This window comes from Barbatula barbatula (assembly GCF_947034865.1).
Source record: "Barbatula barbatula genome assembly, chromosome: 1".
NCBI classification, from domain to species: domain Eukaryota; kingdom Metazoa; phylum Chordata; class Actinopteri; order Cypriniformes; family Nemacheilidae; genus Barbatula; species Barbatula barbatula.
Window position 1 is genome coordinate 6,656,519 of NC_136766.1, and position 15,855 is coordinate 6,672,373.

At 39.1% G+C, this 15,855-nt stretch overlaps 1 protein-coding gene across 2 annotated transcripts; it reads left to right on the forward strand.

The window, feature by feature from the left end:
• The first annotated feature begins 3,153 nt into the window (after window positions 1-3,153).
• On the forward strand, window positions 3,154-15,133 carry ampd3a (adenosine monophosphate deaminase 3a). Of its 2 annotated transcripts, none has more exons than XM_079469088.1 (17): window positions 3,154-3,445; window positions 3,827-3,892; window positions 4,224-4,296; window positions 6,834-7,056; window positions 7,502-7,679; window positions 7,780-7,945; window positions 9,652-9,871; window positions 9,951-10,080; window positions 10,156-10,350; window positions 10,422-10,553; window positions 10,664-10,827; window positions 11,182-11,308; window positions 11,690-11,853; window positions 12,015-12,135; window positions 13,163-13,336; window positions 13,877-13,987; window positions 14,060-15,133. In XM_079469088.1, exons 3-17 carry the CDS (start codon window positions 4,239-4,241, stop codon window positions 14,228-14,230), a joined length of 2,334 nt encoding a protein of 777 aa, XP_079325214.1. In that variant the 5' UTR covers window positions 3,154-3,445; window positions 3,827-3,892; window positions 4,224-4,238; the 3' UTR covers window positions 14,231-15,133. The 2 variants fall into 2 exon arrangements, with proteins under 2 accessions (XP_079325214.1, XP_079325215.1); XM_079469089.1 differs by lacking the exon at window positions 3,154-3,445 and adding an exon at window positions 5,454-5,698 and having other exon boundaries at window positions 3,786-3,892.
• Window positions 15,134-15,855: the final 722 nt, after the last annotated feature.

Sequence of the window (15,855 nt, forward strand, 5' to 3'; positions counted from 1 at the left end):
GCATGATCTGCTTAATGCTTAAATGTAAAAGTGAATGACCAAGGATCCAAAAAAGATGTCATCAAAATGATCAATTCCTCCATTCTGTGTTGGTTATTATACGGTCAAAGTGCTATAAATCCTGTTTGGTTGTTGAGTAACAACTATTCTCGTTTCTGGTATAATGTAAACTTACGCATCAATGTAGTTTTGATTTTTGTTCAGTGATCTGCCACACATAGTATAATTACATAAACAGCTGATGATAAGGTACTCGCACAGGCGAGTATTTTAATCATGTGCTTGTATTCTAGCGCCACCTCGAGGCAACAATTATATATATTGCGTTCTCACGCCAAACATTTCTAAATTTAGTCGACACCTTGAAAATCTTAATTCCTGACCTCCAGTCAACTCCTTTAAACATTGGGTTACGGAGTCTACTTTTTGATTTGACATTTTAAGCATGTATGAATTTCCCTTAAAGACCACACAGATCGCAGAATTAACCGAGCATTACACTATGGACATGTTTCCTATGGACTGATAGGTAAACCTCTTTATATTTTTGTTTTACAGTACAGAAGCCAAATTCAGATGAACAACTTTGCTCGTGCTAGTATCCCTTCGCAATTGGATTTATAATATGATAGGCCAAGCGCTAAATAAACCACCAGGAGACTGCATTTATGGGACATTATTTACTAGAATACTCTTGTTTGCTCTATAAACAAAATGCACTGTGCTGTGTTTTACCTTTTTGTGTTTTTCATAGTTTTTCCTGTAAAAAGCGCTATATAAATAGAATTGAATTGAATAGGCCTTCCCAAAGTAATGATAATCACATTTTATATGTGGCATACGATAGCACTAGCTGTGTGTCCAGATGCCACTTCACCTCTTATGATCAAATACTGTGTGTTGCATATCGCCATTTTTACATGGGGTAATAAATAACATCCAAGGATTCAAAACATCTTATAGTACAATACTGCCTCTCAAAGGCAATACAGAGCAAAAACACAAACAATGAAACAGAAAGTGTCCTGTGATTATTAGTATTTATGTCATTTACATTAACTGCAGATGGACAATAGAAGTCAGGGAAAAAGTGAAAGTGGTGAACAAACCTAGCAGAGGAAATACGTTTTCTAAAACACTTAGCAGCTGGCCTAGATTTGAACAAAAAAATTAAGTTTTCAATAAACCTGAAGGTAAAGCCATACATACCATTTTTTAATTTGGTCTGGAAGGCCCATTCAATTAAAAAAAACGGACAGCGTACAATAAACATTAACCTCAAGGGGAGAGATGCATAGTACCAGGTTTTAGCTCAAGAGCAAATTTTCACCCGTAGTCCCTGGGCAGGCTGATGTTAAACTAACATACATAATACATCAAACATACATGAATAGTGAAATTTACATTGATCAAATAAATAAAATGGTAAAAAAGGTCATATTCACACCTTTCACGTACTCACGTCTACTCTTATTGACCTCAGAATACACACTTACACCCACACACATATCATCAATTTACCTTGAACAAAAACTCACATCTAAAGTAAAAAATCTTATTAAAAAACGTAACTCATTACAAAGAGAAAAAAATCTAAATAAAAGGAAGTGCCTCGTAAAGTGCCTTGTTAGGGAAGTTTGACAACTTTATAAGCATTAGACTCGCTATCAATCAAAAAACACTTAAAGGGACAGTTCACCCAAAACAATTAACATTCTGTCTTGTTGTTTCAGACCTGTATACATCTATTTTTTCTGCTGAACAGAAAGGACATAAATGTCCAGTTCTGGGACCTCATTTACCACCATACATTTTAAAAGGCAGTCAAAGGTGCCACAGAACTGCAGAACTGTAAATTCTTCAAAATATCTCATTTTGTGTTCAACAAATCTAAACTAAACTAAACTAAACTAAACTAAACTAAACTAAACTAAACTAAACTAAACTAAACTAAACTAAACTAAACTAAACTAAACTAAACTAAACTACACAAAACTAAACTAAACTAAACTACAAACACAAAACGACTACACGACTACACTACACAACTACACTACACAAAACGACACTATACTACACGACTACACTACACTTCACTACACTTCACTTCACTACACTACACTACACTTCACTACACTACACTACACTACACTACACTACACTACACTACACTACACTACACTACACTACACTACACAAAACACTCAACTAAACTACACAAAACTAAACTACCCAAAACCAAACTACACAAAACTAAACTACACTGCACTACACAAAACGACACTATACTACACGACTACACTACACTTCACTTCACTACACTACACTACACTACACTACACAAAACACTAAACTAAACTACACAAAACTACACTACACAAAACTAAACTACACAAAACTAAACTACACAAAACTAAACTACACGAAACTACACAAAACTAAACTACACAAAACACTAAACTAAACTACACTACACAAAACACTAAACTAAACTACACAAAACTACACTACACAAAACTAAACTACACAAAACTACACTACACAAAACACTAAACTAAACTACACAAAACTACACTACACAAAACTACACTACACAAAACACTAAACTAAACTACACAAAACTACACCACACAAAACTAAACTACACTACACAAAACATTAAACTAAACTACACAAAACTAAACTACATAAAACTACAATACACTACACGACTGTACTACACAAAAATAAACTACACAAAACTAAACTAAACTAAACTACACTACACTACACAAAACTACACCAAACAAACCAAAAAATATCTACTGTGGTAGTAACCCTGAAAATGACAAACATTCTTCCGAATATCGTTGTTTGTGTTCATTAGTAAATTAATACAGATTTGGCACAACTTGAGTGTGAGCAAATAATGACAGAATTTCCATTTCGGGGCGAACTGTCCCTTTAAGGCCAGTTTTAAACTCGTTTAAAATAACAGAACTGACTATTTTCTACTTATCGCACATCACTCGATTTTATAAGCATCTGCGTTTTCAAAGTATCCGCAGAAATCCACTCACAGTAGCTTTGTGTCTCCGTTACGTGGAGCTGTTCCTTCATTCATTTGATTGACAGCGCTCGTTTAAAGCGCCCGGGTGCTGAAACAGTTAACACATGTGACGTTTGGGTTTGTGTCTGCGCGCAAGTCATACATCGTCCAAACGAAAGCAAAACAGACCGGTCACAACTAACGGTTGATCCCATTTATAAACACTACAGAACGTTTTGCTTTTGCACGACAACATTTTAACCCTTAAAAACAGTTACATCAGGGAATAGCAGTGGCCTCAGAAATATAACTATGCGGTCAAGCAACTGTGCTCGTTTGCTCTGCTAGCCTGCCATGAACGCAGAAAACGCAAGTTTAACCAAGTTCAAGTTTGGTGAACTTTGACCCGCAGCGAAGGTAAATATCACCGCGTGACCTCCTAGCGTTAAAAATGCCGCACGGAAGGAGCGACGGTTCGTTTTATTGTAGTATTACTTGTGCTTTATTAAAACCAAAAGAGCGCTTTCTTTGGCGCAGCACTGTTTTCCTACGCATTACGCATGCGCCAAGTAGTTTGGCTGATATTATTTTAAAATACTTATTATGGCGTTATAAGCGTCAATATTGTGCCATGCTAATGTTTACATTCATCTCGGCAATAAATGACATGCCCGCACGTCACTGTTCGTGTTCAGGAGCCTCGAGTCGACGTTCGTTGTGTGTGTATATATATCGAGCGTCACTAGGAGGCAGAAATGAGCAAGTTGCTTTCCCTTTTTCCCCTGGACATCTTTGTAGGTTAAGGTTTCATAATCGCAGTCTGGCAGCAGGAAGGACGCGGATTTCTAACAGATCTGAGCTCGGGTAAGTGTTTCGATACGATCGTTAACATTTATCCGATTTGAAATCAACAATAGTTGCTTTATCTCAATGACGCACGTACCGCGTTCATTTCTCGTCATACTGGACGTTCGTTCTTTAAAGGTCAAGAGGTTTTGTCTGCATACGACAGCGAGCTTATAATTCTGGTAGCATTTGGCAGCCCTTGATCTGTGGTTTTCAACATCTTAACATGGCATCTGTTGCGATAACGTTACTGTTGGAACTTCAACCTGAATCATGTTTTATTTGCGACATCGTTGCTAATGTACTGCACATTCTGATGCATCATCGTCATCATCATCTCTCTGTCCAGGCCTGAACACATAAGATGCGAAAATTTCATAACCCTATAGTGAAGCAGATCTCCAGCCCCTGTTTAAGCAAGGGTAAGTCATTCTAATGCCCTCGGTTTTTTATACACTTATTAATTTAACTCTCTCTCTCTCTCTCTCTCTCTCTCTCTCTCTCTCTCTCTCTCTCTCTCTCTCTCTCTCTCTCTCTCTCTCTCTTTCTCTTTCTCTTTCTCTCTCTCTCTCTCTCTGATGTGTGTATTCCACACCATGACAGAGTATTTCTGGGACATCAAATAGACCCACAGGTGTAAGAAAACTGTGTTCATCGTTCATTATTTACATAAGCATTTACCGACCCTGTGCAGATTATATTACAGATCCAGACTCGGTGGCCATTAAGACCTGCCTGTAACGCATCAATCTCCCATAAAGCTTTGCACCACACAGTTCCCTCGGAAGAATACTCCCTCTGATCGATAAAATGGCGAGAGTACGAGATAAGGATCTATTCAAGCTACTTCCTGTCAAATCAACCTTGTTCTTTTGTTAAATCGCCTTGTAAGAATACCCACACCACCAGGATTGTCAGGTGCTCATGTGACCAGTCTCATATTCTCAGGTCAGACCATTGAGTGCTTTTCTGTAGACAAACAGGAGTCTGGACGGATGAGCTCAAATCAGCTGTCACAAGACTATAAGGCTTGTCAGTCAGATCAGGTGAACATACTTCCTCTCATACCAGCCGTATTGTCTATGTGTGTGTGAATGTGTTTCTGCTTGTTTCTCAAGCAGTTGAGACGATGGGATTTTTATTCTGCGGATTTAAATGTATGTGAGATAAATAGATACAGGGCATGCCCCCCTATACTGGAACCACAAGAACACCTCTTGTTCTGTCAACACAGCATCGGTTTCAGGGGTGATTACCTCTAGAATAATTGACATGGTGTCCCACTTGAAGCTCTGTTAATAGCCGATGGGATTGTTTATCTTCGGCTGAAATGATACGTGCTTGAAGCAAGGTCAGCGCTGGGGGGTGAGAGATGCCAGGAAGCGCCAGTCAACAGATCCGCTGTCCTGGCCACATTCCGCTCACATGGGCTGTTGGGTTTTGAAGCTTAGTTTGTTAGAACGTAATGGTGGATTTGACAAAACAGTAAATCCAAAAGTCAGGTTTGTATGTATGAGACGGTTTGGGGAGATGGAGTAAAGTCTCGTCTCGTTTGTCTGGGATTGCTTTTTGTTGACAGGCGCTGTTGACACAGTCGAAGGATTAGTAGCTCTGCGGACGGGAGGCTTTTGGCCTCCTAAAATAGAGAGAGGGACACACTCAAGAAAACAAAACTGAATTCAAACAACAACAGTTTGCCAGAGCGCCACTGGACATGGCCCACATCACACACACAGACGGTCAAACGTATACACAGTAACATATATTTGAAGTGCGGATGCTTAAGAACAGCCGGACCTGAGATGGCGGTGTCGGGGGCTGAAGGTAAGAACAGAGGCATCGTATGTGTAGCTGTGATTGTCAATGTAACATGGAAATAGGAGTACTTAAAGGGAGATTTCACCCAAAATAACAATTCTGTCATCATTTACTCACCCTGCCTGCACAAATGTATTTGTTGCGCTGAACACTAAGGAGAGTATTTGTAATATTGTCAGTAACCAAACAGATCTCATCCCCCATTTACTGCCATGGTAGGAAAATAAATGCTATGGGAGTCAATGGGGGATGAGATCTGTTTAGTTACTGACATTCTTAGAGATATCTTCATATGTGTTTAGCAGAACAAAGACATTTATACAGATTTGGAACAACTCGAGGATGAGTAAATGATGACCGAACTTTTATTTTAGGGTGCATTGTCCCTTTAAAGGGATAGTTTATCTAAAAAAAACATATATTCCCTCTTCATGTTCTGTATGACATATTTACAAAAGAAATGTATTGGGCGTGTCAACCAATGTTATTTGGTTACTGGCGTTCTTCAAAATATCATCTTCTGCGTTCTGCAGAAGAAAAAAAGTCATAAAGGTTGACATGAGGGTGATAAAATGATGAAACGATTGTCATTGTTGGTGAGCTATGAGCTATCCCTTTAAGAATCTGTAGTGGTCAAATTTATCATAGTTTTATTTCTCAATCGATACATCATGGCACCTTTTCCACCTATTTGTTTTCAGTCAGTTGCACCTCTGGTTACACAGCTGACCGCCACTGTTATAGATACAAGTTCTCGACCAGGATAACATTTGACGGGCCCTGCTCCTAACAGTTATATAGGGAATACGGATCAACACAAACCAGTAGCTCAGACACTTGATCTGTCCACACTCACACTCACAGCTGTGCACTGGCCTATAGACCGACTTTATAGGCCAATAGCAATAGCTTGGAAATGCACGTGGCATCCAAGGACTATTTATAACAAGCTTGTTGATGCGAGCCGCAAAACGTATATCAAAGGCCTTGGAGCACTGACAGCAACTGTGTGGCGGGGTATAACATATTTAGAAAGTTTGTTTGCTTTTAACTTGACCTCATTTTACATGGACATGTTTGTGGCTTTGGAAGATGACATTATTAGCAACCAAACGTAACCACGTAATGTCCTTTTGAATAGATATGCCTCGCCAGTTTCCAAAGATTGCTTTAAGTGATGTGGATGAGGAGGTCCGTCTGCTGGCGGAGAAGGTGTATGCCTCGGCACTCAAGGAAGAGGAAATTAAAGATGCCCTGTCCTTGTACACGGTCCCTGAGGACTGTCCCATCGGCATGCAGGAGGCCAAACAGAGGGAGCTGCTCCGGGAACTGGCTGAACAACAGTCTGAAGAAAGTGCCAAACGGTTAGCATCATTGGTCCTTGGACCCCCCCCAAAAATTCTGTAATGCAACCTCATTTTATTCTAACACCCTGTCAACACCGCACAAAAGACAATAGATCACATTATAACTATGGCGCGACGTGACGTGACGGATGCCTTATTCTCTGGTGTAAATGGGATGTAATGCTCCCATATGTGACTAACTCTCTTCTGTGGACCACAAAAGAAGGTATTTTGAGAAATGTCACAGTATCCATGGAATGGAAAACAATGAGGGCCATTGTTGTTCTGCCATTACATTTTTCAAAATATCTTCTTTGTGTTCTGCAGAAAGTCGTACAAATTTGAAATGACTAGTGAAGGATGCAATGGGTTAGTAAAGGATGAAAAAGAATCATGTTTACTTCATGTTATGATATTTTCCTGTATCAATTTCTCTCACACAACTTCATTTTAATCCTTATAGGAAGAAGAATTTTCAGATTATTCGATCCCAGTCCATGTCACTCCAAATCCCATTAAGTACAGAAAGAGTGCAGGGTGTGGTGATGCCCCCTGTGGCTCCTGGGTCTTCTTGCCCCTTGATTCCACAAGAACTCCCAGAGTTCCAAAGAGTGATCATCAGTGGGGACTACTGTGCAGGGGTGTGTATTCATATAAATCGATGCTCTCTGAAAATAGTCTTATAATTTCTTTAACAGCTGGTGATAAAACTGACCCTTCTCAATCACTGTGCATTTGCAGATAACCGTCGAGGACTATGAGCAAGCAGCTAAAAGTCTCCTGAAAGCTTTATTTATTCGAGAAAAATACTCAAAACTGGCATATCACTGCTTTCCGCGGACCACCACACAGTTTTTGTGTATTGCAGCAAATGAAACGTGGAGAGAAGAGGATGAAATTCTTCCAGGTTTGTATATGCGTCATAAAAACCAGACTTGACGTAGAGACTAATTATATTCTGTTTAGATTTATTTTAGCTTCTGTCAACATTGCAGTGGAATGTCTGTCTGTGTCTATTTTTGTTTGTTTCCAAGAATTCAACATTAAGTCATGTGAGCTTATACAGTTAAAAACATTGGATAGTTCACCCCACAATGAGAATTCTTTCATCATTTATTCCCCTGCATGTCATTTCAAACCAGAAGGACTTTTTTTATTCTACAGAACACAAAAGAAGATATTTTGAAGGACGTTTCTAACCAAACAGTACTTGCCTTACATCCATTGTATTGACACGTAACCGCTGAGACGTTTCTCAAATATGTTTTGTGTGTGTTGTAATTGTAAAGGTTTGGAACAGTATGAGGGAGAATAATTGTTTTTAAACATTTGTAATGGGGTGCTGGTTGCCGACGCGACTACCCTGGTCCACATGTGAAACGTGTGCTCTCTTCGGATAATTAAAGACCAATCTTAAAGACCTCTTGCAGAGGTTTGGTTGTGCAAGCTGGATGACCAGTCAGGAAAGCTTTACAATAGTCCAGTCTGCACAGGACTAGGGCTTGTAACAGGATTTGCGTAGCATACTCTGATAGGAAAGGTCTAATTTTCCTAATGTTGTACAGGATATATCTACATAACTGAGTTGTGCTGGAAACATGATCCGTGAAGCTTAGCTGATCATCAATTACTACTCCAATGTTCCTGGCTTTCCTTGAAGGTGAAATGGCTGATGAACCTAGTTCAATGGAAAGGTTGTGATGAATCTTTGGGTCAGCCGACATCACCAGCAGTTCAGTCTTTGCAAGGTTCAGTTGCAAGTGATGGTCTTTCATCCACTGTGAAATATCACTCAGGCATGCAAAGATGAGAGCAGATACTGTTGGATCGTCTGGCTGTAAGGAAAAGTGGTGTTGTGTGTCATCTGTATAGCAGTGATAGGAAAAGCCATGTTTCCGAATAACCGATTGTAGATACGCCATATATATATTGAAAAGAGCAGTGGTCCATGCACCGAGCCCTGGGGTACCCCAATAGTGAGATGTTGAGACTCAGAGACCACACCGCTCCATGGGGTTATGCGGACCTCCTTAAAAGCTGTAGGAAATGTTCCAGTGTGGAGAGAGGTGTTGATAATATGGGTGAGAGTAGTGACAACTGATGGAGCGACAGCCTGAATGAGATGGATGGTATCTAGTGGGCGGTTAGAGAGGATGACCTTAGAAACGTTAGCTTCAGATAGTAGAGATATTGAGGGGAGTGTGTGGGTGTCAGATGTTAGGACACATTTGTGAGGAGGCGGTGTAGAGAACTGGCTGCTAATGGCAGTTGTTTTGTTTTAATCATCAGCTGTTAAAGCTGACATAGGTAGGGGGGCAGTTGGACAAAGGAAAGCAGAGATGGTTTTAAAGAGCGTACAAGAGTAAGATGCACTGTTGATCCTAGAGTGGTAGTAATGAGTTTCATTAGTGGTGAATGAAAAGAGAAAACACTGATAGTCAGATGTGTGCAGCTTTTGTGTTCTGCAGAATAGAGAAAGTCATACTGGTTTTCGTTTTTTTGAGAATCTATGTTTGCATGTTATATTCACAAGATGATCCAACATTACCAAAACCAGAATAAACCATTGTATTTTGGTGTTTTCAGCATTGTGAACTTGCCTGCTCTTGACAGATATCTGCCCTTGCCCCGGTGAGGGAGAGGATCCATACAGCATGGAGAATATTCCAGAGAACCTCAACTATCAATTGAAGATGAAGGATGGCATCATTTATGTATATGAAAACAATGAAGCTCTGAGCATGAACAAACCACACTGTCTGCCTTACCCAGACCTGGAGACGTTTGCCATAGACATGAGTCATGTGCTCGCCATGATCATGGATGGGCCTACGTAAGCCTCCCAACGTCCACTGACATCATCCATTTTTGCAAACCTGAAGTAATGCTAAATGCGTTTCCTTTTTCAACAGTAAGACCTACTGCCATAGACGACTGAACTTTCTTGGATCAAAGTTTTACCTCCATGAAATGTTAAACGAAATGGCGGAACTGAAGGAACACAAGCGCGTTCCTCACAGAGATTTCTACAATGTCAGGAAGGTATGATTTCGTACACACTAAAGTACTTGTAGATGTGATTTCCCTTGTCGCCTAAACAGGCATGCCTGCTTACAGGTAGACACGCACATCCACGCAGCGGCCTGTATGAACCAAAAGCACCTCCTTAATTTCATCCAAACCACATATAATTCTGATGCGGACAGGGTTGTGCTGGAGAAGGCAGGGCAGAAACTAACTCTCAAACAAGTGTTTAACAACTTGAACATGGACCCTTATGACCTCACTGTGGACTCCTTAGATGTTCATGCCGTAAGTAACGTTACTTTGTCTTTGTGTTATTGTGAACTGTATCGCTTTAGTTTTTTTTCCTGTATTCACAGGGCAGGCAAACATTTCACCGCTTTGACAAATTCAACTCCAAATACAATCCGGTAGGCGCCAGTGAGCTGCGTGAAATCTACTTAAAGGCTGACAACTACATCAAGGGGGAGTATTTTGCACGCTTGATCAAGGTATTATGCTATTTTGTTGTTACAAACGTCAAACCTCAAATCAATTGTGTCAAAAAGCGCCTAAATATGATACTCATCTAAGAGTCTTGCTTACGTCCTTGCCTTTTTAGGAGGTAGCGCATAATCTGGAGGAGAGCAAGTATCAGCACGCTGAACCGCGACTGTCCATCTACGGACGTTCACCTGAGGAGTGGCAAAGCCTCTCGAATTGGTTCATTCAGCACAAAATGTACTCTCCAAACATGCACTGGGTCATTCAGGTGCCAAGAATTTAGTAAGTTTTGTAAATTTTTTAAACGTTGTATTGATTAAAATCAACAAAGTTAGTTTGCAAGTATACATAAAAACAGTGCTCAGAACTGTCTCCTTTCCTTGCACCTGATTTACAATGGAAAGTTTAAAATAATGATTTAAAATTGAAATAAGATATTACGGGAAATGTCGATTTGATATCACTGTATAGTTTGACACTTTAAAGATACTCTTAATACATAAAATAACCTTCAAACAAAGATGGCAATTGAGAGGCAAACATTATAAATTGCAGCTTTAAGAGGATGTTTTATTTTTTGGTTTCGGAAATAGTCTATGTTGTCTCACAAATATGCTCTGTTATGATTTCTTTCAGTGACATTTTCAAATCACGTAAGCTGGTTCCCAATTTTGCCAAGATACTAGAGAACATTTTCCTTCCTCTCTTTGAAGCTACAGTGAACCCCCAGAAGCACAAAGAGCTCCACGTATTTCTAAAATATGTAAGTTTATTGGTTGATAATAGAAATATTTAACATGGTTTTTTTTTTCAAATCAATGCAGTTTTGGAAAATTTGCACTTAAAAATAACTAAACTATAAACTACATTTATAGATTGTAGGATCTGAATTTCTTTAAAGCAGTTATTGGAAGTTAAAATCCTTCAGCACAAATTGATGTCTGTTCTCTTAGGTCAGAAAATTATCATCTCAGAAAATACACACACAGGTTGCTTTTAAGAAATTCAGATCATATGATCAATCAATATTTATTGAACTGTATTCATTGAAACGTCTCTTTAGATCTGTTGGGGAGAGTTTACTTTACCCGACTTGTCCCGTGGCTCAGTCATAAACAGTGTCAGGGATGTCTCTTTTTCTCAGGTGACTGGCTTTGACAGTGTGGATGATGAATCCAAGCACAGCGATCACATGTTCTCTTTCAGGAGCCCCAAACCTGAGCAGTGGACCACAGATGATAACCCACCCTATAGCTACTACCTCTTCCACATGTATGCCAACATCATGGTGCTCAACAATCTCAGGAAGTATGTGCTACATGATGTCTGTTCAAGGAATGGCTTAAAAATGCTTGTAAAAAAACACTCATCGGGTTACAACTGGGATATTGTGAAATGTTGTTTAGGCCAAACGGCTTTATCTCCTCACTTGATAAATAAATTCAGCTTTCTTTGTTATTTTGTCACAGGGAACGTGGCCTTAGTACCTTTCAATTTCGTCCTCACTGTGGTGAAGCTGGTTCAATCACCCACCTGGTTTCAGCTTTCCTCACCGCAGACAACATCTCCCATGGCTTAAACCTCAAGAAGGTAAATTAGATCAAGCTATTCACAGTCTTGCATGGCGAATTTCCACACGAAAAGGAATAAGGGGCCAGATTTGCAAAACAAGGCAAAATAGCGTGAGAGCGCAGTAAAAAACAATTCTGCCAGTGATTTACAATGTGCAGTATCTCATTCCCATATTGACACACGCAATCTACTAAGACTAAGAAATTAGAATAGGGTTTTAGACATGCTTTTTTAAAGTTAAATAATGCCACAAATATAGCGCAAACCAAAGTAAATCACATTTTGTATTTAAATACTCTCCACCCATAAAGTTTGTGTATCAAGAGGAAACTCCTATAAATGCATCAGCAATACGGTCAGTCGCAAAAACAGCTGCGTGCAAAAACGCCTTTTCAATACTATGTCCTTAAAATTACATTTCAGGCAGTGTGTAATGTTGCTGTGTGTGAATGTAAAGCCGAAAACGAACTAATATTTTTTTTACATTGATGGTACAGAACTCACAAAACAAAAATATTTTCTCACACTTATACATTTCAGTATTATCTTTCGTACGCAGAAATGACAAGGTACTGTCAAAACACTGAGCTCAAAACAACAGTTCCTAAAAATGAGAAAATTGGATGTTTTTTGTCTTTTATGACTAATGTAGTCCTCACGAACCAAGTTCCAGACCCATTATCGCTTCATCCCACCTTCCCTTTGCTACAGAAATGTCCAGAAAATAATTTTTAAAATGAAACTTTGTTCAGTCTTTGTTTATTTATAGAAAAATTGAAGTTAATGATATAAGCTCAAAATTGACTTACGTTAAAACATTGATGCTAATGAATGAAAATGAATATTACCACAATAATTAGCGCCACATCATTGTATAAGAACTATAAAAACGTCGGGCGAAACAACAATTTGTTACACTGTGTAATGCATGTCAGATTTTAAACTCTTGGTTGAACTGCTCCTTTAATATGAACATGTGTATCGGTAGATGAATTCTGTCAAAGATAACGTCTGTGTGTGTGGGCACATGTGTGTTTTTTCTTAGAGTCCTGTGCTGCAGTACCTGTATTATCTTGCTCAAGTGCCCATTGCCATGTCTCCTCTGAGTAACAACAGTCTGTTTCTGGAATACTCCAAGAGCCCCTTAAGGGAGTTTCTACATAAGGGTCTGTGCGTGTCTCTCTCCACTGATGACCCTTTGCAGTTCCACTACACAAAGGTCAGACACACAACCATCCCATAATCGCATGAATGTCCTAAGTCATGCCAAGCCGCTCCTATACGTATAACTAAGATATCTGTGTCCCCATCAATGGACGATAACATTGTTTACTCTGAGCTCACACACTCCAGTTACATTTTTTTTCAAAGTTTGGTGGATTTATATTGGCTGTCAGTGATTTATCATTCATCAGCAAACGCTTTAGAATTACAAATTCTGTATTTTTTTCCTGTAGTGTTACAGTTAGGGAGGGTGTGAACTCCGCCGATCCTTTCGATTTAAAACGATGTTTACAGGGCCAGGCATTTTTATCCCTCCGCCGCATGCCCAACATGCAACAAACCAATGGAATAGGGAAGGGAATGTAGCCCACCCTACATTTTTTACTAATATCAGAAGCCGTTTCACTCAGGATACACGTCACGATGCGTAAAGGAAGACAATCGCATCTTCTGTTTCACGGTGACTTTAAAGTCACACATTCGGTGGCTTCATATCTACTTACCCTTTAATTGTTTTGTGTACCGCATACTGCAGGAGGCTTTGATGGAGGAGTATGCCATCGCAGCCCAGCTCTGGAAGCTAAGCACATGTGACGTGTGCGAGATCGCCAGGAACAGCGTCTTACAGAGTGGCCTTTCCCATGAGGTAGTGCTCTCTTATTCATTTATGCAAATATTTCAAAAGCACAGCACTAAAGTGTCTTCGCTCTTTCAACAGGACAAAAAGCACTTCATCGGGGCAAATTATCTGAAGGAAGGCCCTGAGGGAAACGACATTCGGCGGACGAACGTCGCCCAGATCCGCATGGCCTACAGGCACGAGACGCTGTGTAATGAACTCAGTTTCCTTGTGGATGCAGTAAAATCAGAGGTCAACGGATCAGAGTAGTTTTTTCACATAGTCTCGCAGAACGTGATCATGCATGGTTGCTTTCTTCTATACAGTAGCATTGTATGCACAGGGACTTGGATTTAATGCACTTATGATAAACTTGCCCTGCTTTATTTCTCAGATTTACCCAGCCTTCGCACATACACTGTTGCCTGCATATGCGATGTTTTCAACGTTAAGTTGGCCTTTCAAAAAAGGATGGGTATTACATGATATTACTTCAGAGGGGCTCTGCCTACCCCCTGTGGAGATTTATGAGTCATATCCTCCGTTCAATATGTCCGTTCAATATATATAAAGATGTTGGCAATGAATAATGTCTGAGTCATTCTGCTTTCTCTAACAATCTGCAGTGTCAGACATTAGAAGAAATAGCCATAGTGTATTCGGAGATATGAATAGTTTAAGATGTACGGTCAAATCAGAGCTGTGAACTACAGATCTTCCTTTATTCACTGTCCTGTCCATGATGGAAAAAACATGGTTGCAACTCGAATGTAGGATATACTGTAGATTCATGTTTGTATAAAATTATATATTGTTTGGATTAAATGTTTTTTTATTGTGTGAAAACGCAGTGCCTAAACATATGCAAAAGAATATGCGGATTATACACAGTTAAAATTTTCACAGCGACAAACAGAATATATTTAGTTTTTTTGTTGTTGTATGTATTGCAAATTATTTTTTAACTGCCATTTAATATATAAATATAAAAATATATAATGACAATGCCGTGTTCTGTTTGTTTTCTTATTTAATAAATTCACTTTTTTGTGTCTCGTACAGTCACGCACGTTCAGTTGTACCTTGCTTGTATCTTCATTGCAAGTGTTTAGAACTGCTTGGCTATTTAAAAAAAAAAAGCAGTTATGATGTGAAATAAATATGCCAGAAGTGACATCACAGATCCTTCCCTGTGCCACCTTGCCAGATTTAGCCACATCCCATCCAAAACAAATCTGTTTCTTAACCCCTAGGGGAACAAAATCTGAAAAGCAAATCAAATCGCTTAAACAGCCTGCATTGCATCAATTCATGCAAATATGACTCTTTAATTTCTAGGGTGATCTATATGAAAGTTTGTTATATTAACCCGGATCTAGATTTTTATATTTTTTGATTTTATGGTTTACTTAATCCTGTTGTTTTACAGTGGAATTTGTATTGTATTATATGATCATATTTGAGATGTGAATGTATGTAAATCATTTTAATTTTGTATTTTATTTCTCATGCTTAGTTCTTATTCAACCTTTTATTTATAGTTTTTTAACCTATTTTAGATTTTTGAAATGCGCACATTCAAGCTTGTGTCTTGTTCTTCACCCTGTTTTTTGTCTTTGATTGCACTGTGTCTTGATGTCTCGTATAGCACCTTGGTCCTGAAGAAACATTGTACAAACTGTAAACGGTTGAAATGACAAAGTTACTTTGACTTCACAGTTACAGACATAATCTACCTCTCTCACGCTGACATACACCCTCAAAAATAAAGGCCCAGAACCTTTTTGGTCTAAATGGTTCCATTAAGAACCATAAATGGCATCTTATATGGGAGGAAACCTTTTAAGCACTTTTCTAAAGAGTGTACATTGAATAGCATATGATACATCTGCACA

Excerpts from the sequence above, each read along its gene's own strand:
- ampd3a (XM_079469088.1), top strand. The coding sequence starts at position 4,239 with ATGCGAAAATTTCATAACCCTATAGTGAAGCAGATCTCCAGCCCCTGT. Across the intron at positions 7,057-7,501 it reads TCTGAAGAAAGTGCCAAACG|GAAGAAGAATTTTCAGATTA; the intron begins GTTAGCATCATT and ends TAATCCTTATAG. Across the intron at positions 13,337-13,876 it reads TGCAGTTCCACTACACAAAG|GAGGCTTTGATGGAGGAGTA; the intron begins GTCAGACACACA and ends CGCATACTGCAG.